The sequence below is a fragment of the Rissa tridactyla genome, chromosome 10, assembly GCF_028500815.1.
Source record: "Rissa tridactyla isolate bRisTri1 chromosome 10, bRisTri1.patW.cur.20221130, whole genome shotgun sequence".
In the NCBI taxonomy this organism is placed as follows: Eukaryota; Metazoa; Chordata; class Aves; order Charadriiformes; family Laridae; genus Rissa; species Rissa tridactyla.
Window position 1 is genome coordinate 993,135 of NC_071475.1, and position 27,253 is coordinate 1,020,387.

Here is a 27,253-nt window from a genome sequence, read left to right on the forward strand (position 1 = left end):
GCTGACTGTATGAATGCCTGGGAGCTGTTAAGAACTACTGCTGCAAAGAAGCACTAAAAGCCAAAATTATTTCACCTTCTCAGGCACACTCATACAGAGGATTTGGGGAGTGGGGGTTAAAATGTGCCGTTGGAAACCCTCTTAATTCTTCTGTACATGAAAGTGGTATCATATCAGATTAGCTCCTTGTTCATGTATATATTTCAAGATAAAGGGACAGCTATTGTTTTCAGCAGCAGCAACCAGCATTCACATTGAATTCAAAGTCTCTGTATAGCTGTAACAGAGATGGGAAGCTTTTCTTAATTGAATACATCTCATTTCCTTGAAGTATTTAGGGCTTGTCACTGTCTAAGTGAACCCAAGATGCTGACAAATATGCAAGTCATTTGTAAAGCAGTTAAAGTACAGGACATATATATATATATATATATAAGTAGAGACATTATTCTGATTAGAAAATAATCTTGTATTAATAATAAGTCTTCCTGTTGTAAAACTCTTTCTAAATATAGTAATACTCAGAATGGGAACTGGGGAGATTTCAGGATGCCGTTTCATTATTCCCAATCAGCTTTACTATAAACAGACTCTGCAAATTTTCAGTGTCAGCATATAGCTCAGGTAAACCTGAGCTCATATTTGCACTTAAAGTACCCGAATGTTTGCTGAGGAATTGTCCATGGCGTGTTTCTGTTTTAAGATGATGTGTGTTACATTAGGTATTTTGGATGGTACCCATTAGCATAAGCCCTTCTGTGTTTGAAAATATTTTTTGTCGCTGGAGTTTATAAGTCTGGTATAGTCTTTATGTTTGTTTAAACTACAGATCAGTAAATGGCTGAGATGTGTATTACATTTCAGGGTTTCTTCCTGATGTGTTGTATGTATTGTTGTTCAGATCCCTGTGTGGTCTGGTCACTCTATATATTATTTCAATGAAATAGCTAATGACAAGCTGGTTGCTTAACGAAGTGCTTTCATGGCACCTTATTGAGGAGGGAGGATCTTTTTCTGGCAGTTGAAGACTAGCGTAACAATATCTAGTGTAATTTCTCCCTTGGAACCTACATACAGTAAGTCATCTGTGTACTAAACTCATGTCCAGGAAGCCTGAATTAATAACCTCTGGGTCAGCCTCACAAATTTTTCATTATTTCAAATACTTTCTCCTGTTGCTTAAGCCTTTTCTTCAAGACGACGCTGAATTGCAGTGGGTAGATGGCTTACGACCGGTGTTTTTCAGGGAAGGCTGTTGGCATTACATGTCATTTTTGTCACAGACTTGACATGAAGCAAGCACGGAAGTAAGAGACATGAAATATAGTAATTGTCCGTTAGAATAACCATTTAAAAACATTAAGTATGATTATATTTTTATGAATATTGTTTTAGCTGTGACAATAAGCTCAGAGCCAACATATTGAACTGATAAATCTTTTCTATAAGAGAGAACATTATATTTGTACTAATCTCTGTTTCTACAATAAATGCTTGAAGGCAACGTAGCATTTTCCTGCAAATCATCATTAACAACTTATAATCTTTTTACATTCAGCTCTTCTCCTTCAATGCAGACACACGCAGGGGAATTTATATATCTGTATATCATGTTTTCTATTAAAGAATAGTAACAATTAAGAAAAAAACTCCTGTGTGTATGTCCTTAAAAATGTCATTCTTCATGTGATGTTCTGGGAACAAAAGCAGCAGAATCTTAGATAAACATCTGGTAGGAATGAAGGGTTCTTCGTGTTTTCTGCTAGATGAGCATTTCAGACTCATTTGTGACTGAATGATCACTGTATTCCCCCTCATGTCTTCTTGTTTTCAATTTATTCTTTAGCAGAGACAGGAAGGGAGCAGTGAAATAGGAAATTAGGATGTTTAGAGAGAGTAACTAAAGAGAGCTGCAAAATGGTTTTTAATTTGTTTAGATGGCTGAGAGGCCTCTACGTGTGTGATCTTCCCTGCTGAGCTGGGGGAAACGCATAAAGACACGGTGTACCCAGTCTGGACTGCCATCGTCCCCTGGGACTGCCTCGACTCTCAGCGGGTCGCTTCACGCAAGGCCCTTCCTAGGGATGGTTCTTGGATTCTTCAGAGCCTTTGGAAGATGTTATCTCTCCCACCTCTTTAGCCTGTGCTTCTGATGCTTGTAAACAAGACCAGGAAGCAAGCTAGACTGTGGGGTAGATGGTTCGTAAAGCTGCCAGTTATCCCCTTGCCCAGATGGCGGGGGTCAAGCTAGAATTTTATGTCTTCGGTTGCCTCCATTTGCCTGATCATCTTTTCTAAAAGTGTTTATCTGTTTTATTCAGAATAGGTAAAAGCGGTGCGCAAATTACAGCTGGAACATAGAAAATGATAATGTTTCTGGAAATCTAAATGGTTTCTTCAGTTGCTTTCCCAGAGCCTTACGCTACGCTATGGTTTGACCGTAGCTCTGGAGTGATGTGTAGCGGTACAATAGCAACGCAGCCTGCAGCTCAGGAAGCATACTAGCGAATTGTTCCATCAGTATCTGGGATTTTAATGTAGTGAAGAAATAGTCGTACAGATTCCACGTAGTTTCATGGTGTTGCTCTGACAGGTTCAGTTTATGTAATGTTGTTCCTTTATTGCTGCTGTTATATTTATCGTTGTTATCCTGTCCTTGCTCCATATGAAGAATGGTTAAAAGTTGAGAACATGAAGAGACCATTTTTATATTTCATAATCTTAACTCTTGGACTGTACTTATTCACACAAGTTCAGGAAGTGAATAGCATGCTGGAGTTCATTTTACCTACACATGTATTTTGCGATATCCAAGTTCTTAAGCTGCCCCTCTGTCCATCCTCCCCCTGTCCCCCAGCCGAGCTCCCAGCCCAGATTTAAACTAGTATTTGAGGCAAATCTGCCGCAGCTGGTTTATGCGATCTCTGATTTCTTGATCTAGGACTCAGGCTTGTTGAAAGGAGTCAAGAAAAGACTTAGAGTACCCCCCACCCCCCCGAACTATGTGACTTGGGAGACATGTGTTTCTTTTATTGAATTAACTCATCGTCATGGTCTTGTTATTTCAACTGTGGGCTTAGCTGACCAAATTTCTATATTGCATGAGAGAGTCATTAATCATTTGAAGAGGATTTGTATACATTCAGTTGCTCAACATCTCATCTCTCACTTTACTCCCAAATAAATTCAATAATGTTGCACGTGTTCTTTTGCTTTCCTTTGTGTAGTCAACAGTATTAATTTAACCTCCTACGTATGGCGGGTGGTTGGGAGTGACAAAACAAACCTTGGGATGCACTGAGCACCGTGAAATTTTATTCTGTTCTAGTTCTTCAGTATTTAATTATTTTGATTATCCCCTGTTGGTATGAAGAAAAATATCTGGTAAAGTACGTGTTTAATTCATCATTCAGAGCCACACTTAGTGTTCAGATGTTGTTGACTGCTGGATATGAACTTGTCATTACATTCTGTCTTGTTAGGGACAGTTATTGACCCCCAACCCAGCAAAACACTATCTATAGGCTGGCTGCTGTCCCTGGGCATATCTTCTGGAGGAGACGGTACGGCTCTGGCCGAGTACGGAGCAGCATTGTATGCGTGCCTTAGACTGTGAAGAGTCTGGCTTAAAGTGGCCTCTCATGGGACACAGAGAAGATGCGGAGCTTGAGAAATATTTTTTTCTTCCTGCTTGAAAGTAGGAATGAAGTACTTAGGGCACAGGATTGTAAAAAGGCACAAAGAAGTCAGATACGTCGCCACTGATAATTAGAAGCAGCCTTGAGGTTGTCATCAACCTGAATGTGTCAGATGAGCTGAACGTGCATGGAGCTAAACTGATTTCACTAAAACTTTTCAGCTTATCCGTTTGTGAAATAGTTTGCTTTTCTATTTCTGTAGCATATCTTCAACTGTATGGAGAGCTTTTGAATGTTCTGTATTGAATGCCATTCATTGTTTACCTTGCGGTAAAATGGAAAACTTGAGAAAAGATTACTGCATTGATTTTTGAAGCCAGCCTGTAATTTTGGTATTTTCTCTTACAGAATATTGTTTTACAGAATTATTTGATAGAAGTTGTTGATCCTGCCTCTTCGGTGCTTGATACGATCTACAGGGGCTTAAGAGAAATGAAGGAGTCCTGTGCTTCTAGCTAGTAATGAAAATGGTGTTAAATACGAGGCAAAGTCTTGCAGATATTTTGCATCTATAAGATGCACAAATGATACAATTTGTTTTAAAAGGTCAGCCCCATAAAACTGGTTTTGGAAATACTTGTGTTAGTGGACTTTAGCGGGAAGAAATCCATTGATTGTTGGCTTGAGACACACAGCTTTTTTCGGAAAAGGACTGTGAGGGTAAATGCAACAAACTTTAAATTGCACTTGATGCATCTTTCAAATGTGTCAGGTGCCTTCACAATACTGTTCGAGTTTAAGATGTGCCTTATGCCCTTATAACCTTATGCCCAGAGCATGGCCAGTAAAAGTCAGGAGTTAATTCCATAAAAACACACACTTGCTTGATTTTTGCTTCTTTTCCCAGTTGCTGAAAAACAATGATCCCCTCCCCCGACTTTTTTCAGTAAGCGTTTAAAAAAAATAAAATAAATCAAGGTGCTGTTTTTGTTATGTGTCAAACTGCATTTCTATTTTTGTCTTTAGACTTTAAAAGAGAAGAGCAGCTGAAAGCTTGCTCCGGGGAGTGTCAGTGCGTCTTAACCGCCCAACAAACCTGCAGAGGTGTTTGCAGCTGCCCCCGGCATCCCGACAGCCTCTCGGCATGTGTTTTCCTGTAGGTGTTTTGCATCTGCGTTTTGGCCATGCCCACATCAGTGGGATAATGCTTCTAATCTAAAAATGAAATGAGGCATAGTGAGGGTTTTCAATGCTCTGAAAAATATTAATTTATTACTGTGTAATGTTGTGTCTCTGTTTCCTTAGTCTGAAAAGGGTCATCACCTTTACTGTAGCATGGAAGTAATGGCAAGCTTGATACAAATGTGTTCAAAAGTGTTTTAACATCCTCCAAGTGTTCGGGAGTGCTTATTAGTTTTCCCTCGTTTTCTTTGCTCTTGCACAGAGCTTTTCCTTTTGGAGAGAAAAGCTTTAGGCTAATTGCTACTTCTTCCATAGTGTGCTTTAAATAACACTCGCGTTTATTAGCAAGAAAAAGGAGCCTCTTCTATTAGTATATTTCTGAACGGGAAGCATTAAGTGTGGATTCTCTGCTGTGTTCCGTTGGGAGGGTGGGACCTCAGCAGCCGCGCGGAGCCACGGGAGCTCTGCCAAGGCTGGGCTGGAATCGCAGGAGGGAGCCCTTCGGGGGCAGCTGCGAAGGGGCTCCCCCAGCCCCAGAAGCGTCCTGTCGTGTTCGCTCGGCAATGTGTGCAGGAGATGATAAGCCTTATCAAAGGGCCGCACTGCTATACTGGTAGATTTTTTTCCAGGTTGGGGATTTTTGCTGGTTTATTGTTTCAAAGCATTAGAGCGTAAGCTCATTGACTGGGGTGCAGCCTTTCTGGTAATTACTTGGTTTTGAAATGCTCAACCTTCCCAAATGCACAGACTCTACCGTTAGTGTATTCTGGTTACAAGACGATTCACTTAAGTCTTGAAATTCTTGGTTAAAGTTGCTGTAGAAATGTTCAGTAAGTTTTCCTCGTGGTTCACCAGCTCTGTGGGAGCGCAGCTGGCTCTGAATTGACTTACCGAGGTAACGGGTATCTTTTAACATACGGCCGTTGGGAGAAGGGAGAAATCGCAGTGCCCCCCGAGCAGGGATGTGTTTTGCTCTTTAGCAGCAAGTGTACCGGGGAGGTTTCTGCGTGCACGAGAATGGACGCGCTGAACACGTGCCTTTCTGGCCTCAGTGAAAACATTCCATCTCCGTAAGGCTTGTGAGGCAGGTGTCCAAAACGTCAAACCGAAAGCCTGCTAGGGAAACCTTCTCTCCTCCTTGTGTTTACTAAATTTAAGTGACCAAGGAGTTTTTGTTCAGCCTTGTGACAAAGAAAAGAATCTTGTGAGCTTTTGTATGTAAAAATAGAGATTTTTAAAGTTATTTATCTATAAAGCAAAAGGAGGCTTCATCTGCTACTTGTAACCTAAACTGACTCTTTTTATCTTTAGGGTATGACTTAAAATAGCCATCATAATTACTTACTGCTTGCCACTTTCAATGAGTCAGTTAATCCTTACAAGACCTCTGAGACCTTGATGTGTTATCAATTTACGTGCTGGTATAATTGATTTTATACTATAATAAAGTATTACTTAACCTGTTTTGAGACAATTTTAATAGGGTGATCATATTGGGAGGGAATGGATAGCCTGGGGAAAGGTCATCTTAATCTGATTGTGTAGAAAACAAATTAGTTGTTTTTGCAAGGATGCAAGTAACACTTCTGTACTATTGCCATGGTTAGAGAGGGGCTGATCGCAACATTTCAAATCCCAGGTGTTTGCTGAGCCTTGCTGTTATAAAGATGTGAAAAAAAAGGGGAAAAAAGTATCGGAAGTTCCTACAGAGGAGCAAGTACAACCTTTCAGGGAGTAATCCAAAATTACAAAGATCGTATCTTACCACAAGAGATGCCAGTTTTCTCAATTTAAAAGCTTTTTAAAATTCAGAACAGTATTTATTGAATGAGGCAGTTTGCTTTTACGACCTTCTATCCTTGCTCGCTAAACACCAGACTAAGTACTTGAATACAAGAGCTTTAATCATATGCTTCAAAATATAAATTCTCCTTACTGGACAACTGTCGGAAGAGATGTTTTTGAGCCTTAGAAACTGATAGGCATTCAGACATCTGCTGCTTTGTTAGCACATGAATACCAGAGTGGAGACTGTTGTCAATGCGTTTTGTAGTAGGAAAGCCTCCCTCAGAGTGGATAACCTTTCTCATTTTGCTTTTCATGTGTCGTGAACGTTTCTGCCCTCTCAGGGATGTGTCCTGCTTGTCAGTCTTGAGAAAAGAATCTTCCTTTTTTTTTCTTTTTTTTTTTTTTTTTTTTAACTCCCTGATGGTAGTAGTTACTTTGCTGAAACTCTCATAGTTGTTCATTATTGTTCAAAGTGTTCAAATTATTGTTCATTTCTAGCTACCTGTGCTCTTTAATGCTAGGTTTTGCTTTCGTCTTAACTTTGCATGTTATTTGCTACTTTTTCATTTTCTCTCTGCTAGCATTTTGGAGTTCAACGCGAATGTGGTAAACTTCCCTTGAATGAGTGTCTTCCAAAGACCTCCAGCTTTGTCTTTAGATGGGCTGTATGGTTGCAGAAACACTGTGGAAATGGTTCTTGTGTACTGAAAAATTATCCGTGTAACCCCAGTACTCCTGTAGTGCTGGCCCATTAGTGCAGATCATTCCCAGTTGTGTTCTCACACCTTCCTAGTCCTCTTAGCTCTGGGAATGGGACTTTTTTAGTGCTGTCTTGCTAAAAATACTTTTGAGAGCCTTTTAGGGCCTTTTTGGAAAAAAAAAAAAAAAAAATTCTATACTGTAGAAAAAATATATATCAAGCTAAAATTGTGGCTTGCATTGTTTCATACTATTAAAACAAAACACTTGGTTTTAAAATAAGATGAAACCAACTGATATATGTTTACCTTCATGTGCCAAGTACTCTGTAAGTTCCAAAGGCAAGTTGCATTAGAATGTATCTTTCTTTTAAATTGCGCAGTAAATATTTATATTTAAATAAATATGCTGTTTACAATGTTAACAAATATTTGCTAAATAATTTAAGCATCACAAGATATTTGTTTACAGTAAGAGAAATGTCAATGGAAATAGAGAATGTCACTCATCTACCACAGTTCATACAATGCTGCAATTGTGCAAGACACGTGCGATATTTTTCAGTGTTGTATGTGACTTACTGATGTCTGTCTCGGCAAAGTATCCATTGTAATCCAGGTGCTTGTCTCCTTGAGAAATCATGCCAAAATAAGGGGCTAAGCTGGAACAGATAGCCTCAGAGTTTCTTTCTTGCCTTGCAGATCAGTTCTCCTCTGCAACCTACTGCTGTGGTTCTCATTGCGTACCACAAACTTTGCGCTTCCCCACGATTTTTCTATGACGCCTTTTGAATGGATTCATTTTTGTCATCATTAACGTAGGTCTGTGTCAGCCAGCCTAAGAGATCCTACAGCACTTGTGTATTGTGGCTCAGGCTACCTTACGGTGTTTTAAAACAAAGCTTGCCTTTGCCAGTCAGCCTGCCTGAACCTGTAAAACAATTTTGTCATCAATCTCTTAACAGCCCCGCGAGTCTCAGGCTAGCGTCCGACCAGTAGGTAAGAGCAGCCCGGGGTCCTGCAGACCGTTAGCAACGTGGTTCTTTGGGATGGCTCAAATATGGTCAGCTCCTTGGTGAGGAGGAATGGTCCGGCGCTTGTTCTGTTGGGCACGACTGATCAGTTTATGTTGGTTTGCATTGGGAATGCTTTCTTTGCAAGGGTAAAACATTAGGATCACATGAAAGCTGAGATTCCTATTTGTCCCCAGTTTTTATGACCTTGCTCTAGGTTGTCTTCATTGTGGTACAATGGGGGCTCTCAAAATGGTTGATCAGACATTCAGAATGATGCAGATGCTGCTAAGGAACGTACTAGCAAAAACCCCAATGTATTTACTTGAGCAAATTTAAATGCAGAAAAGTATAAACGTCAATGTCTGGATCTTGAGATGCATATAATAGATTACAGGAAGGACATTTCCCGACTGTTTTTTCTCTCGTTCATTGCTCACCGTGCAAGTCTGTATGGAAGGTTAGTGTAGACTCACTTGTTGGCCAAGTCACAGTAGAGCCTGGCTGTGCTCCCAACCTGGATAATTATTTTGTTATTTATCAGACTAATAACTCTTCGTCAGGTTATATTGTGCACACTCAGAACTCGCCTAGTTAAGGTTACATCAAAGATCGACCTCCATTGACAAGATTAAATTGAAGTCATTTTCTGTTAGAGCTTAGCAGGTAGAGTATTTGTGTTGTCAGCAAACAGGACTTTATCCTCTTTCCCTTGGGCATTATCTCCAGTGCAGTGTCAGAATGTCAGGTGGATTTACTTTAATATTTTTTTTTTCCTTCAATTTTTATTTTTAGTTTTCCTTCTATCACCTTTCAGCTGTCGCACTCAATAATTTCCTTGGAAGGAAAGTGCCCAAAAGAAGCTGCTGTGTAACAGCTCTGCTTAAATGCTGTTCTTTTTCAATAGTATTTTTGAGCTGTATATATTTCCTGACGTTTAATCGTTAGAATTTACACAACTGTCTTAAATATGTAATTTTTGTAGGCTTCTCACTCACAAAAAGCCCCCAACAAACCTAACCCCAAAGCTCCCTAAATCAAACAGAAAAAACCCCAGGAAAATATTAATTTTCTGTAATACTGTAAGGAATGTTTCATGCTACAGTTTGCTTTAAAAAATCCCATATAAATAATAATATTTTGTATACACTTGTAGAATTGAAAAGAGAAAATACAGACTCAGACCAATAAATCAGTGAATACTAAATCAACCAAAGAAACAATCAGTCCTAAATACCCTTAATTGTGAAACGAGTGGTTTCATTTATTTAGAATATAGCAGATTTTAATACTTGGCTAGCCTTGCCACTTACAGAATATGATAAATGAGGATGTCTACTAATTAACTCCTTTGGAAAAGGAAATAACACACTGAATGAAAGGAAATAATATTCTTTTGGAGGTGATTGCCATGTATGTTCTGACATTCCTATTTGAAATCTGTCCATTTTTCCTGTAATTTCCAGAGTATTATACAAACCCATGGGCAAGGTAAACTTACATCCTGGAAGTCACGAAGTCTGTGTGTGAATTACTGTAGAAAGTATTCCGTGATACATGACTTACAAGCAGTTAAAGGGGAAGAGTATACTGCTGCATATTTTCGTACAGAACCTTTTATCCCCAAATATATTCTCCTTTTGCTTAAAGTGCAATATCTAAATAGAACTTTTGTGTTAAAATTTGGAGCTAGGTGTTTGCGAATGCTTTCAACGGTGGTGTTTAATAACAAAGCAAACCACCAAAACCCCTTTGACTTCTCTGTGACAATCCTGATAAGGCTTACAAAGCAACAGCGTGGCTCGTTTGTAGCTCTAGCGGTTGTGGAGGCAATCTCGTGCTCAACAGAGAAGAAGGAAAACAAACCCATGTCTTTAAGGACAAGAAAAGACGCGGTTTGGAAACAAGACGAAACAATCATCCTCACCCTGCTGGTCGCAGCCGTCCAGGGGGCGTGGAGAGGGAGGTGTCTGGCAAGAAAGAAGCATGAAATATAGAATTTTATTTATCACTGTACTCCCAGGGGATGGAATATCAGCCTTTCTTCCCGACTGAGATACTATCTAATCTATCATGGAAAAGCTACACAGCTTACTTCTTCCTTGCCTGGAATTGGAGTAGGAATGTATTTTACAACAGTCATTAGTGCACGGCTTAATGTTGGAAGGAATATTCTATTTCTTACTAAAATGGGAAATACGAGTTGGGCTTTCAAGCCTTCTGCCAACTGTCTCTGGCTTTTGCAGAAAGGGTGAACTGAAAGAGCTGCTGTCACACGTGGGCGGCAGGCACGCAGAGCAGTTAATGATCCGTGATAAACCTGGATAATAAGCAGAGATGGAGAAGGTTTCTCCCAAACAGAATGAGAACTGAGTTTTCTTGGAAACGACCCCGTTTCTTCATCCTTTTGTTTTTGGTATGACAAGAATCAAATCTGTAACAGTGACATCCCCCAAATGGTATAGAGAAGGGTAACATCTGTGGGTGTGTTAGATAATTCTAACAATTTTTGGAATTAATTAATTACTTAATGAAACGGCAGTGTTATAGAAATTACATGTCAACTCTTTTCTTTACCTCTGGCTCCTGGAGAAAAAAAAAAAAAAAAAGACTACCTTGGTTTTCCCCAGAACTTTAGAATTCAGTAGCTGAATACATTTGTGATATGTATGCAGCAGATTATTTGGCTCATCTCAGTATAAACCAATTAAAGTAAAATAACGTTAAGGTCAAATGTTTAATCATGTCAGATCAATTTCTGTTAAATTGATTTTCAAATACTGGCGTGTCTCAGTCTTTGTTATACGTGATTAATTACTGTGTGGAACAATGAACCTGTCTGAATATTTCTGTCATACACAGAAGGTCCTCAAATTCTAGTTAATACACAGTGGCTTATTTCACTGTCATTTAAAATCCAAACTGCAGGTTGGCCATTTTGAAAAACTTAAAAGCTAAAAGAGCAGGATATGGAAAGTTGCTTCCCAAGTAAGCCTCCGTTTAAGATAGTGGTTAAATTATCAAGCTTTTAATGGAAGTGTATAGATTGTAAGATTTGAACTAAGTCTTGTTTTAGTCGAACGAGTTGCGTATCGCACTGGGAAACAGCGCTCGTGAAAAGCCTTCTACGGGTTTGTACTTGCTGGTCTGTGTCAGCTCTGTAAATGGTGTGTTATATTTATCCTTGTACAGGTTGTAGAGATGTATGTGATCTATGAATGCCTAAATTTATTTCTAAATGTTATTCATATTGATTTACTCTAGTAATATGCTAGTAATATATTATTCTAGTAATATGGCTAGTTAGGGCAGAGACTTGGATTTAAATTAATGAGATTCTTCAAAGATACAAAACTTTGGTCTCTTTGAGACTTGCCAAGGGTTAAGGTTATTTAAGAGGTTAAGAAGTAGCCTTCACTGTTTGTGGCCTTCAAAGCTTGGTAGAATTTCTGGTTAAACTAGGTCGTAAGGAAATCAATAATTTTATCTAAATTGCTTTTGCTTATCTGGTTATAGTTCTGTACAAAATCGGCCAAATATTCTTCAGGAATCTGTAACAGGCAGACAATGATTTCTTGTTCAAAATAAGTCACTGCTAAGTTTACATATAGTTTTACAAAACCTACTCTGCTGTGCGTTTGTAAAATTCAGCATAAAGCAAATATTTTTCTTTAGGAAATGTCAGCACACATCGGGTAAGCAACAACAGCTTTAATTAATATTCCTGCGAAGTAAAAACTCTTTTAGTTTGTCAAGGCCTAAGTTGAGCACTGATAGCAGTTCTCGAACTGATGGAGATATGCTAAACGGACCATCATTACACAATTGTCCTGGGAATGATCTATATCTAGAGAGCTCTGTGTTAAAATCAGTGCATACATTGTTTTATATGCAGGTTGTTTTCTCGGCTGCCCTTAACGTTTTCGGGGCAGCCAGAGATCTGAGGGAATACGGAGTTTTCTTGAGATGTGTCGATAAATGTGATTTCAGAAAGGTACCTGTACTAGGAGTATAGAAGGAATCTGAGAGACGATACAAATATCTTGTTCTCCTATTCTAGATGGAGATACACGTAAATGTTAATCAATGGATTGATAGATATGTAAAAATATTCAAACCACGTATTTTTATGCTGAACGTGAATTCTGAGTACTGAATGTTGGGTTTCTGTTGCAGTATGAATACTTCAATGCTGTGCTCATAAATGAACGAGATGAAGAAGGAAACTACCTGGAGCTGGGGAAGGAGTTCATTCTAGTGCCAAACGACCACTTCAATAACTTGCCCGTGAACATCAGTCTGAGCGATGTCCAAGTACCCACCAATATGTACAATAAGGGTAAGAAAAGAGCTGTTCCATTTCATCATTCTGCTGGGTGAACGTAAATTAGGAACTTCCTTGCTTTTAAAATGAAGCTGTTGATAACCACATATTGCGTGTGTTTTCCAGATTGCAATTAAACTGAAATTTCAGTGGAAGAGTGTTGAAAGTATGACAGTTTTGTAATATCTTTTGTTCTGTGGCAATTTAGCAATGTAACGCGTATTGGACTTGCATGAAATCTGCCATAGAATATGGCACAATATATTTATTCTTATGAATTATTTTCCGGAATCTTCAAACAGATCTTACATTATCACTTAGAAGTTATATTCGGTCTTTGCCGAGAGCTAGAAGGGAAAGATACAGGGTAGACGGGAGGGGAAATTTTATGCTTTCAAGCTTCTGGGAGTAATTCTAGCTCTATATGACTGCATACACAGCTGCTGGGAGTTTTCAGGTAATATTTAGGAGGAATAAGCCACATTAAAATTTCTCCTGCCCCAACTATTTCTGATCGGTACTGGGTAGCACATAGCACGAACAAGTGGCTCCATTAGCTATTAGGAACGATGGACTTTAGTCTAAAAATGGGGAATGCAAACTGAAGTCAGGTACCCGCTTACTCATTTTCCTTTTGCTGCTTCCCTTTGAACAGGCAGCAGAATGTTCTGATGTTTACCGTGCTTATGCAGCACCCATCTACTTATTTTTCTCAAGCCAGCAATAAAAGAAAAATTGAAAAGGAAAGCGCCAAAGTTTCCAAACAGTGTCTACAATGTATTTGTCATTGGTCTGTAGAGACCTGCCTAATCTCATTATCTGGTTCCTCTTCCTTGTTTTAACTATACTAAAAGACAGCTAAAAATACATCCTCGTGATACATTCCAGGCTAGCATTTGTGGTAATTGATGCAAGGATATTGTGTAATCACAAGTGGAAAGAGAATTAATTCGGATAGGTTGGGCTAGAAAGAGAAGCAATTGATATGACAGCTTCTCTTCGAAGTTATGATTCAGACTTAAGAATCTTGAGAAGCCAAGAATTGTACAGTAATGTCTTAAATTAGGGATTACAAAATGGCAAAGCTTCCTAGAGAGTATTTGAAAGGTTGCGAAATGATTAATACGGGATATTTTGAAAGGATTTGGAAAATGCTTAAAACTTCTAAAGCTACCAAACTATTTTTTTGTGCAACTGCTAATGTTTATTTAACTGAGCCTGTCTGTCCATTCATTCATTCCAGAATTGCTAAGGAGGAGAAAAAAGGAAAAAAAAAATATGGTTGCAAAAAGATATAGAGGTCAGGCCCTCGTGTTTTTGTGGAGAAGCAAACTGACCTGAGGAGGGAGTTAGTGAGAGCGGTAAAACTAAAGGACCTTCAGTTCCGCGATCTGTGGTACTGCTATGTGTAGAATACACTTTTATACGCTGATTAATTACAGGTAAAGGCTGAAGTCAAAGGGCTTGTTCGTTTGTTTTGGCCTCTAATACAGAGACTGCCTGTAGAGATGGGGAGGATGGAGCTCTGTGATGATTCCTGTTTCCACTTTGTCTAATTCAAACCAGCCAAAAATCATCACTTTATGCAGCTGCGGAAAAACATTTTTTTAGCATTTAAATGTATTCCAACTGCTGAAATCTGGTATGTTGCTGACATTTTCCTTACACGTGGACATGATAGTCTCGGCTTGGAGACTGACAATGACTGGAAACGTTACTCTTACCAAGAAGAGGTCTGTACACTTACAGTTTTTTGCTGCCCATTTCTTCAGTTCTGGTTCTGTAGTGCGGAGGGGTGATAACAAGTTAGTTAAATCCTAGCCTGAGGGTACAGGCAGTAGATATTGATAGGTTTACAACCAAGCGTCTGCACAACACCGTTTCTCTAGAAAATACCTGTTGTTCGTTTCCAGGTTATGTTTTATTTTATTGAATTAACTAGGCAAAACCACAGCCCAAACTCACAGTTGAAAACAGACAAGCGTGATCATTGAATATTTAAAACAGGACTCTCAAGGCGGCATAGAAAAATGAACTTTTTATTTGTAAGCTAATTCTAAGGGTTTTCCTTCATTTCGGGTTTTTTAGTTATAGAGATATTGATGATTTGCAGTGGGTTCAGAGGAGAGTCGCAGGACTCATCAAAGGATTTAAAAAATGAGCCTTATACTGAAAGACTCCAGGAGCTCAGTCCACTTATTTTATTTGAGAGATGATTAAAGGATTAATTAGTTGATCTCTAGCGATCTCTAATTAATTACTAATACCATCCCATGTCCACCCCCTCGAGCCGTTAATCAAGACCAGATTCTTTTTTTGCTTGTTTTTGAAATAATACGTAGTTTAGAATTAGTTTGGGGAAAGCCTTGTCCTGGTCGGCTCGCACGATCATAGCGACCCCTCCCAGCTGCAGAATCACTGAAGCGAGTGTTCGTGGTCCCTAATGAGGACTCCATTTGTTGGGCTCCACATGAGATTGGCTTAAAAATCATGGTACATGGACACGTTGCTATTCTTGATGTATCTTCTGGCTCTTCCAGCCGCTGCATGGAAAAGCTTAACTGGAAAAGCTTAACAACACAACTAAATAATTCCCATTCTAAGGAAATCATCAAGTTTAGAACCTGAAAATAAAAAGAAAAGTCAGATTTCATAATGTTTATGATGAAATCAAGAAAGCTGAAATACCATAAACATCAAGACTATGATATTAAAATTTAATGTGGAACATTTTGAGAAGGAAAACGAGAGCCAATAAAAAAGGTTGCCAACCTAATTTGTAAGCATTCATGTAACGCTGGTGCCATCTTTGAGTACAGATTGCATGCGCCTAATATAAAAGTAGAAAGCAAGGTAAATTAGTGAATTTAATAAAGAATCATAGTTTTGCATTTACAGTACTCTTGATCGTCATTGTAAAATACAAAGAGCAGGTCTGGTTATTGACGTGCTCTTATATTTTCATTGCCCTCTTCTGCACTCCCTCGTCCGCACATCAATTAATGTTAGAAAAAGAAAGGTTACTGATCTTTGGAATGTAAAGCTTATGGGGCTTTACACTGTTTCAGCATTCCTGTAATGTTCCTATACTGGAGGAATTCAGAACGTACCAGCGAGATGTGTGTGCTTTACAGAGAAGTGTGCCTGTCTGTCTGTCGCTACAGAGAGACCCCTCGGTGCTGGGCAGTTTCACAGCAAGGCTGGCGGTTCATTTAAACTGCAGAACATTCTGATGGAATTGGACACCTTCATTTTTCCTGAAAATGACTGCTTATGATAATGTTTTGCTTTTGAAATGTTTAAGCACACCATCGGGATTCTCAATCTGTCAGTGCATTCTGTTTCTTAGCACAAAGTGTATTCGTTGCCTGTAGTCACAGGATTTGCAAGGCAGTATCCTTTTAAACAATGAATAAATAATTAAGTAAGGAGTTCTGGGGTAACTGTATTAGCAAGCTGTAGCTCGCTCTTCCATCCACAAATTTGGTAACTGGCAATTATCAACTGTGTACAGATTCCTGACAGAGAGTGCAGAAAACGGCTCCTGGTGAATTGATCAGCTGTACAACGTGGGTATAGTCATAGATGAAAAAGGAAGGGAGGAAGAAAGCTACTTTTTTCATATTAAAGGGAAATTTTACAGTTTTGGAAAGCACAGAATCAGTGTGAATCCAGTTTGGACAATGCAGTACCAAGGCAGAAGTCCAGGTGTGAGAACAAGCGTGTATTAGGCACTGTCTGATTCTGCTGCTGGTGGCTTTTAATATTTTGTTTACGTGGGTTTCATATCAGCACCAAAGTGAGTTTTTGTATCTCTTATTTTTTCTCTCTCTCCTATTATTTTAGAATGTAAGTGATTTGGACACACTACTGTCTCAGACGTATGTGGCATATATCCTTCCATAGGTATACCTTCCCAATATACTCAGATATACCTTTCTACATATCAGTTGGTGTATTTTAAACAGTTATTGTGGAAGAGATTAATAATAATGAAAAATGATTAATGATTTAAAGTTTACACAGTTTCAACAATTGCTTTATTACTTTCTGAGATGCTAGTAGTATATTTAGAAGAACCTAGGAATGTGACATCTAATTAAAAAGTAGGCAGTTGGAATGTGGGCTAGGCTATCTGGCAACCATCCACCGAGAACATGGTTTCTGGCAGTGGGACTGCCACTGGGAAAAAGTAGGATTCTGTAATGGATGTATGTACAGGAGGAGATGGTAAACGAAGGCTTCAGAACCCTGAAATCTGGTCTTGCGGGTATTGACAGTGTATAAAAGAAATATGGAGTAGCATTTTACCTTTTGTTAATATGAGAACGTAGGTAGTCTTAACTTCTTAAAATCCTACATTCTTTGTCCAGAGTACGTGCTGTATCTGAGCTAAGAACCTATTCAGTTTTGTTTCTCCAAGTCTGGGTCACCTCGTATTCACCTACAGCAGTGGAGAGCAATGACATGTTTTCTGCCATTGAGTTTACACTCAGCATTTTTCAGGTTCTTGGAAGAGGCTTATGAGTAATTGGCTAAATGTGGATTTCAGAGGAATGTGGGTGAAAACCAAAGCCAGAGAGAGGGCGAATGTGTCTTGGTGACACACACTCAGACAATTCTAAAATATGGGACTTGTTGAAGAGTGAGGTATAGCATAGTACAGTACCAGCAGGGACACACAGCAGGATCTCATCTGCTTATGTTAGCGTTGTATAAAATCTAGCAAATTCAACAGGATGTTGATAAATACATTATCTCAATATCAACTGAAAACAGCTCCTGTTTTTGAGCTTTTGCAGTCAGTCTTTGTTTATACGATAAGGTAAACTTTACATTTGTAGTTTGTAGAAAGGGGAGAAGCCCAGGTTCTCTTATTTTCAATACTTCCGACATGTCTAGACGCAAACACTTCCCTTTGCCTTTTAAACTATCTTTCTGTTGTACCCTTAGATCCTCAGCATTGTGGATGTTTGTATTTTGCAAATTTTACTCTCTCATTCTCCTAGTTAGTTCTTAGTCGTTAAAAAGAGTTAGACTAATTCACTAATTAACATAATCGACTAACTAGTTTAATTCTAATTTTAACAGTAAATTCTCCTGTATCAAGCACTGCTGCAAACTGAAGGGTCGGATTCTTGAAGTCGATGACATTATTGTTGCAAAATCAGTATTAGACTGCAGTTGCCTCTTCCATCCCTAGGAGTGCAAACAGGCTCCTTAGATGCGTCACAGCAGGCACCTGCCCAGCTGGCCGGCTCTTGAATCCTGTTCCATTTCTGGGGAATTACTCCAGTGTTTCTTGACTGTTTCTGGGACTTGAACGTGCAGTACGTTTCCAGAATAACTGTAAAGTGTAAGGATCTGTAGAGATTTAAAGGGACAGATGATGCACTATATGTTTTCTCAAAAAGTATCAAGTCTTTTGTTTAACCACCTTTTGTTGTTACCAAAAATTAAGTAGTTATAATTTTGGATTTTAAGAAGTTCGGTGTCTACGGCCTCTGCTTTGGTAACCAAGGGTAGATAGTAAGATTCTTAGGTATGTAACTCTCTAATTTGATTGCCTTGAATAATTTGGGTTTTTACGTGGGTAAACACTATCTCACTCAGACCTCTAGATACAAATGAATAAAATGGAAAGTGAAGTCACACAGGCTGTTTACTGTAGAAACAGAATAACAAGACTAAATGGGTCCTAATCACAGCTGGATAGAAAACCCCACTCTATTTAGAGTAAATGTGCTCAGTGTAATCATTCCTTCACTGTGAGAAACTTAGTTCTAAAGGGAGACTTCTCTGCCTGAGAGGTTTTTTCAAGTATAAAAATACTATTTATTTCTAAAAACCTTATGTCTCCTAAAGTCTTCGCTGTGGCTCTGCCTCCAGATTCAGTCTGGACTAAAACGTTACACGCACAAAGAAAACCTTTCTAAATGTTCTTAAAAAATAAAAGTGCCTTTTAGAATGAGGCCAGTTTTACTGTCCTAGTTGGGTATCTGCTACCTCCATTTCCCTTCTTTGTTTTCCCAAGAAGACACAAAGAATGAATGTGGTGGTTCGGGCCGAGCTTTGTACTAACTCTTAGGTGAACCTGCGCGGTGTTGTCCTTGCACCGACTATTTCATTTGTTCCCTTTTAGGCCTGTACCGACACTTTGGCAATTGCACACTGTATTACTTTTTGCATTACACTTTTTTTGCTGCTTACTGAGAATGACTTTCTCCTATTTTCAATCCTGAATTTCATTCTTCGTTTGCTGTATGAGCTAGTTCTTGCTTGATCTCCTTTGTGCTTATGGTTATGACAAGGCTTTCTGTAGTCTCTCTTTGGACATGAATTACCTATAAAGAAGTTGTGACGTGTCTCAGGGCACAATTGGATGTACGATGTCAGCTGCAGGTTGTTGGGGGATAAGAAGCTACTGCTCTCTGCCACTTGTGCTTGCTGGTGTTGCTGTCCCGTTGAAGCCAGCAGGCATAAGCTGTTCTGTACGCTCTTCCCGAAACTGCCTCGGTAAAAGGCATCAGCTCAGCATTTTCTCCTAGCGGAGTGTTTGAAAATAGAATAATTTTGACAGAGCTAGGGTGGGGGTGACTGACTGTATGTGAATCTATCTACCAGCTCTGGACAGTAGTCTCCGAGAGATGGGGAGCAGGTAGACATGTGCCAATAGAGGCAGACTGGGGGAGGAGGATAATCTCTTTAGTGGGATCAGTCTGATTTTGCCTTAAAAAAAAAAAAAAAAAACCAACCCAAAAACCAAACCAAAAAGGGAGAGAGAGAAATAATTTCTGTTGGCAATAGAAAGGAAGTAGGCTTACATAAGTTGATTTAAACTAATGGGAGTTTTTTGCTTTGTTGTCATTTCTAGTTTACTATATATATAATCTTGTTTTATTTGCTGAGTTTTATAATGGAGGAATATGTCTTAGAGGATAAACCTTCATCCTATTAACACAGCTGACAGTGGAATTAAATGTATTCTACAGCTTTGCAAGACTTAGTTATCCACTGAGTTTCTTCTATTTATTAAAAGTCCTTGAGCAGAGAGTCCAAACTTACTACCAGATAAGCAATAGATTTTCAAATTCTAAATACTCTTAATTATTCAAAATGTATTTTTATTTTCATCACTAGTGAATGTCAGAGGAAAAGACGTACAGGAACATCTATGCTACGTGGTGCGGAGTTGTGCAGTCTGTTCTTACCCCGAAGTTGACATAGATGCACGATTCACTGGAGTATTGCATGGTAATATCATGGATGCAAGACAGTTTTGTGACCATGGTTCTGCAACTAAGTTGTCGAGTCCTGGATCAGAAGAATTTTAATTTATTGAAGTGCAGCACAAGGTTAATTTCTCTATTTTACTTTCCATCCAGAGATAGCTAGATGGCAGCTCTGCATGATCTTCCATTTGTAGAGCATATGACATAGAGCTTTTCGGAGATACAATAGTTTTGTACACCAGTATTTTAGTGTTTGCTTCTTTTCTCATAGTTTGTTTCCGGCAGGGTTCCACTGTATTCCCTGAGGCACAGTATTTCACTTCAAACTCTGTGTCAATTGAAGAGTTTTAGACATGGCTGTTCAGCACAGCACCAAGTGCGTGCCACCTCCCCACAAACAGTTATGTTCCATTGATTTTCATGGTCTTAAATTTTAACGCTTGTTGAACTACTGTGCTCTGTGCAGGGAGATGGAAGCCTGTGCTTCAAAGTTCTGTGGAACTGATATCTACATCTCTTAGCTTGGGCTTTTTGCACGTTACTCCTAGTAAAGTCCTGGGGTGAATATCGCATAAATACTTCAATGCCAGTCATTCTAGGTGCACACAGCAGAAGCACCATGAACAGGCTTCTTCTGAACAGACTTAGTTTTGGAAATTTTTCTTCGTAGTTTGATTTACGTTAATGTATGTTCACTTACCCTGTTGAACCAGGGTAATGTCTACTCTTAGCTTGGAATTAGTAGTACTTGGACTCTGAAAAGAACCGATTATTGTATTTGAAGTGCCCAAGGTCAGATGTTGATTGGTGTGTGGAAAAGCAGGATGTAATGGTTAATGCGCAAAAGGAGCATCTTAACATGACTACGTGTAGTAAAGTCCACAAAAATAACTATCTTCCATAAATGGCTTTCTGATTCAGGGAGCCACTTGGAAGCACCTTCCGCTTTCCTACTTGTTGCTCAAACTGAATTAAAATACCAATGTCTGGGCAGATCGTTATTCAAATGCATTTTCCTTTTTTAGAAACTTGATATCAATGACGACCCCATCTGAAAGGCAGTGGACTCTGCTTCAGGGAGGAAGTATGTCTGTGCAGGGAGAAGAAATTATGTTAGAATCAATTACTGATTTTAATAATGAAATGTCAGAATAATGCATAAAATTTCCTCAAAAGTGTTGGGTCTGGAAAGTTACTCTCCAGCTTTCATTTATAATGGAGAATGGGGCTTATACTATTGAACCAGGTTTCAACTTTTCCTTATGTGAGTACGTTTTAAATTAAGGAAGTTACCCGAACTTTTAGCATAGTGCTTATATTGATTTCTTTTTAATGTTGACACTATTTATACCGAATATATTTCTCTTAGCATTTTCCTACAACTTTGTCTGACATTTCGTAATGTCTACCAGTATAAAAGACTGAATTTTCCCATCCTTAGTTACACTAAGCAAGTTATATTTCATAGTACTGCCACGTGATTTGGAAATACACTTTGGGGTCACAGTCATGTTTTTGTGAATTTTGCAATTGACTTAAGTCTTTGTTCCCTACTATAATGTATTTGAGAAGGGGAGCAAGTGAACAATATGGTTTAAATCAAATACCCATAACTGACTTTTAAAAATCTCTCCCTAATCACAGTTCCCTCTTTCCTACCCCTGACGTTAGACCGTGATATGTGCATTCTGCTGGTTGCTGCTTTGGCACTAAGAAGGATTTTTTTCTTATTATCAGGTTGGCCGGTCTTTGGCAAATACCTATCAGCAGCCCAGACACCAGTTAGGTTATGAAATCCTTGCTATCATAAATTGTCAGGTGTAAATTATCTTTACATTTTTACATCACTGTTATATTAGGAAATACAGGTATGTTACGGGGAAGATCTTTTTTAAGGAAGCTGGAGAACAGTTTGGGCATAATCAGGTGAAAAATTAATTTATCCAAAGCCTTTTGGTTTGAGGTGTTAAAAAAACCAACCCAAAACCAGCCCTAAATAAACCCCCCAAAACCCAAACCAAACTAACCATAAAAAAGCACCCCAAACCCAAACACACATGACACTGGATCGCAGATTGTCAGATATCTGTGCAGGTATATTTAGCGAATTAAGTAGTAGCCTTAGTGCAAGGTCTTGCTGTGTCTTTGCTGACAGAGAAGAAGAACCAAGATAGAAAATAAAATTTGATATCAGTGTTATACAGCCCAAGAGTTAATCTGCTGCGTTGAAAAAGAAAAGCAGTAACATAAATTGTAACATAGAGAAGTCTGTCTGACTGTCTTCCGCCTGTTCTTTCCATGCTCATACTGTGGTATAGCTGCTGTTCTGGTGTTTTTGAAGTACAGGAAGGGATTTTATCAGTGCTTTCCATAACTGCAGAGTTTTTCTGTGATGGATGCTGAAGTCCTTGAATATTTTCAAGCACGTCTGTCAACAGGAGATATGGTTTATGTCAACCGAACTAACAAACATAAGGCACACAATATGTTGCTGAGAGTCTCAAGCTGTGTCATCAGCATTTTTAAAAAAAATGGTTCATGAATGTAAAATACAATTAAAAGTTCAATAATATGTAAAAAAGATAAAGTCATCTTTATTAATAATAGTCTAAATTGATTTTTCTTTAAAGTAATACCACACTAATTCCGTGCCGTTGTATTTGAAACACATTCAAGTATTAGCAATGTTTTGATTCTGCAACAGTGATTGCTCTGAGTAAATACGGATTTATAAAAGAAGTGATTAAAAAGTCTCTTACAGGTCTTGAAGTATATTTGGACTTCACTCATTTCAGGGACAAGAGGACTATAAATATCCTTTATTTTCCTATAGGTTTCAATTCAAGTTTTATCATTGCTCTCGTTATTTTCACAATTCAGTTGCTTTACTTGTGTACAGCCAATATTTAGCATTCTTCCAAGACTTCATGTGTTTGATTTGGTCTTTTTTTACAAGCTTGTGATACTCTTCTGCAGAAATAGGCTTTATTTCTCTTACAGCTTTGCTCATGACACAATTATTTGTAGCACGTGTGTACTGTCGTTCGTGCCTCTCTTTGTCTCTCTTGTCACCTATTGTTTACTGGCTGTTGAAAGTAGAGATTTTATCATGTGACTTAAACCTTTGTTCAAAAGCTTTGTGTTATGATAATAATAATTATTATTATGGAAAGTTGGCAATCAATTATTCGTGTGCTCTCATATTATTTTCTGGCTTGTAGAATGGTTTGGGTTGGAAGGGACCTTTCAAGGTCATGTAGCCCATGAGCAGGGTCATCTTCAATAGATGGGGCTGCTCAGAGCCCTGTCCCGCCTGACTGTGAATGTTTCCAGGGATGAGGCGTTGACCACCTCTCTGGGCAACCTGGCCTGGTGTTTGACCACCCTCATTGTAAAAGATTTCTTCCTTATATCTAGTCTAAATCTACCCTCTCTTGGTTTAAAACCAATACCCCTTGTCCTGTTGCAAGATGCTTTCTTTCTTTTCTTGCAGTTGGTTCCTTCCTTCCTATCTTTCTGTCTTCATAATCACTAGTACTTTAAGAAATAGTTTACAAACAGTATGAATGCAATACAGCTTTGAATAATTGTGAGCTCGGTGTCTTTAGTAACAAAAGCATCAGGCCTAGTCTGTGCTTTTCTGCTCACCGTGTTTACTTATTGAATGCTGGAAATATTGTAAAAGCAGATCTTAGACTTCACAAATTATCTTTAAGTTTCACTTGAACAATTTTGAGACTGGCAAAGAATATCACCTGTGTCAAATGGCATTTCCACTGCATGATTTTCACTGCGTGTTAAAAGATGAGTTTATGCAGTACAAGTCAATAAATGCAGACTCTAATCAAAAGTTTTGCTTGCATAGGAAAAAAAATCTGCCGCATGTAATAGAGCCTTCTCTAAAAGATATTGAAACGTGATGAACCACAACCATTTTTTGATTAAATGAGGTTTTTTCAATTTGATACTTAAAAAGAGCTATGAATATTGTTCAGTCATACTTTCCTATCAATGCCTTCCAAGTGGCTGTCAAAATCGAGATTACCTATTTTCTAGAATATTAGAACCAAAAAAATTCATTTCTCAAGTGATGCAGAAAGATTATAATCTGCAGCTAGCAGATACGTAAAACCCTTTTCCTGCAAGGTGTGAAATTAAGAAATAAAATCTTGTCTGTCACTGTCATATATGATTTTATGGACTATGCTTCTGAAAATTCAACATCCTGGAGTTCTTATTTAAATAGTCATGGCCACATATTGTCCTGGACCACTACATTTATGCTTTGAAATCCTTCCCCTGAATTGTTTGTCTTCATATTTTAAGATCTCTAGAACAGTGTTTGCACTGTCTTCCTAACTTTGGTCATTATTTAATTTAAAAGGAACTTTCTTAGTCTAACTGATTGAGTCAGGGTTGCAGAGAATTTCCTATCTTCCCATATTTCTTTGTTTTAACTCTTACTGGCTATCGGACAAAGATGCACAGACTTCTCCACTTGTTCCATCTGTTTTTGCTCAAATTCTGCCTCAGATCCGATTCCCAAAGTCTACTCAGGCTGCTGCTTTGTTCTTGCAAAGGGCTTTAGCTTCACAGATATTTTTTTTCCTTTATTCAATTCTCTGTCTTTAACAGAAAGCCTTTTGGAAATGTTGGCATCACCACGCCAGACGTATACTGTGCTTTATCTTTCTTGTATCCCAGTCTGTCTGTCTCTGGCTGTGGCGCTAATCTGTATGTTTCTAATACATCCACATCACCATGGCAACTAGATGTCAGATACAGGCTACACGGTAACATTAAGTTTTTCCTCTAAAAAGCCCTACTCTCTACCACTCCTTACTCAGCAGCTGTTGCTTAGTTACTTGGCGCTGGGTTTTGCCATTTGACAAACGCGAGCCAGCGAAGGTTTGTTAATGCACACTATTTCAGGGACAATATTAAGAGGCTTTTTGACCCGAGACATTTCTGTTAATCATAATGCCTCTCCTACTTCCTTCTTGTTCCAGTGGCAAGAAAGCGACAATAATTTACCTTAGGCCTGTAATGGTAGAAAATTACTCTGTATTCTCTTTTATCTTTCCTTTTTCTGTATTATTGTCTCTGATGAGTATTAACTTCTCTGATGACTGATTCGAAGCTGTGGAGCCACCATTTTAGTTCCGGTTGTGAAGAGTTGGAAGCAACAGCTGTTTAATGCTGTTATTCCTGCCCACTTGGGCCTGGGTACTGCGTAACCCATACAGGAGTGTGTGACGGCATACCCACAGTACGTAGTGGAGCTTAACTGAGAGCATTAAAGGGTAATGCCGAGTGCGGAGGTGCAGATAGCGAATCCTGCTGCAGGGCTGCTCGTTAGCCCCTGCTTGCTGCCATGCTAGTTCAGCTCTGTGACTGCCAGCCCTGGGACCACATCTCAGCGTGGCCCTGCGCCCCACGTTCCTGGGTGGATGCGTAAGCGAACACAGGGAGGTCTGTTGCCACAGGTTTCCTAAGCGTGAGTTCCCGTTGGGTCCCACTCACTACCTCTCTAGAAAACGTCTCGGGTTTGTATGTTCAAACTGAATTTTGTCCTCGCTGTAATTCACCTGTTTTACTTTGAGGGATGTTGTATAAATGGCATGTGAACCCTTTGAACTATAGGGAGAGAGTGTGGACTACAAAGACAAAATTTTCAAGAATGAAGTAAATGAAACACAAGCGAAAGTATCACTAGGCTGAGAACATGAATAAGCAGCAAGGCACTGGCAAGCTCTCTTTGAATCGGAGTGAATTTACTGAACTTGAAGGGAGTACGTTTTAATCGATATTTAACTGAGACTTTGTAACCAGCTTTAACCCAAGCACTGTTACTGTCCGTACTCTCAACAGCTCTGATTTGGAGGCATGTTGTGTTCGGGGTGCTTACCTAAATAGAAGTCTGAAAAGTTATTTCAGCTTCGTTTTTGATTATCCTGATTTGATTATTACCTACTTTACCCAAGCATCCCTTAAGTGAAGCAAGTTCTCTTCTCACCTGTTTCCAATTACACTGAATGAAAAAGAAACTTTAAGCATGTCAGCACTGAAATTATGGAATCTGTCCCCAGACAGTCATAACTGCAGAACCAGTAAGGAGACAGTTGAACGTATTGGACTAGTTTAATTAGTGTTGCCACATCCAGCTGCATTTGGCTTTTAAAGATGTGTTGGTAACATGTGGCTTGTTTGAAAGGTCAGTCTGTAATGCCATGGTGAAAAGTTCTTACATGAAATACACGTCATATCGCAAGATAAAAAGGGAATGGTATCAATTACCATTTAGACATACATTTTTAAATTTAAGAAAAGTTTGAAATTCACTTTTTCCAAAAATAATTTATAAACATAATTATTCCTTTTTGTGAGACTGAAGTAGGTTTATGTTGCCTTGTGATCAGCACGGAAGAAGTTAGTGCCCAAAGCCAGGCATTATTTGTTTAGTGTTTGTGTTTGCAAAAAGATTTCGTTCTTCATCTCTCAGCAGCAATAGGAATTCATTCCACCCAACAGGTTCAAGGAACATCAATTAGGGCATCATTGTCCTGTCCCAAGAGCAGTTGCCTTTGTCTTGCACCAAGTGCAAAGAAATTTAGTTGCTTTAAACGTACAAGGTACCCTCCTCCTTATCTTCATTCTCTGCATTTTGAGTCTGGAAAAATATTGGGTTTGAGGTTTTCTTGGTGCTGTCTTCCATTTTTGTATAATCACTCTGTAACCCGAAGAAAGGTTTGAGTCATCAAAAAAACCCCAAACCAACAACAAACAAAAACCCCACCATACATCTATTGTCTATGGCTATATACGTGTGTATGTAAATGTATATATTATACACTAAACATGTTATTGACATTATATGCCTAATTATTATTTGGGAGCAGTTACTTCCACTTTCTCTCTGTTTCTTTTAGGCTTTTGCTCATCATTAGCCTCTAATGTGCAAACTGTTTCCCTCTTTTCCAACAGTAATATACCTTTAAAAAAATAATTAAAATTAATTATAATTGGTTTGTTATCTTTTAAACTGCTAATTTTCCTTACTTGTGTTTATTTCATTATTTTAATGAGAAAAAAAGCAATCAGAGAAACAGGGTATGTTCTGTTATTGGCTTATAATAACAAACAAGTAAAAGTACCCAGGCTATCTTGTAGTGTGGGATATATGCATGAAAAACAAATCTCATGATTCAAGACAAGATTATTTTTAATGGACTGAGTTTATATTCTAGGAATGCATTGAGGAGTTTTATTTGCTTTTCAGTTTATTTTGCATTATTTAAAGATTTTTGAAGACTTTTTCTCCATGAACTATGTTGGAAAAGCATTCTTAATCTGGTAATTTAGTGGTAATTGATATAAT

At 38.6% G+C, this 27,253-nt stretch overlaps 1 protein-coding gene across 1 annotated transcript in view; it reads left to right on the forward strand.

Moving 5' to 3' along the window:
• The window catches only part of CACNA2D3 (calcium voltage-gated channel auxiliary subunit alpha2delta 3), a 457,404-nt gene that overhangs the window by 161,674 nt on the left and 268,477 nt on the right, over positions 1 to 27,253 (forward strand). Inside the window, exon 5 of the mRNA XM_054215897.1 lies at positions 12,496 to 12,658. Within this exon, the coding sequence (XP_054071872.1) occupies positions 12,496 to 12,658 (163 nt within the window). The remainder of the gene's footprint in view (positions 1 to 12,495; positions 12,659 to 27,253) is intronic.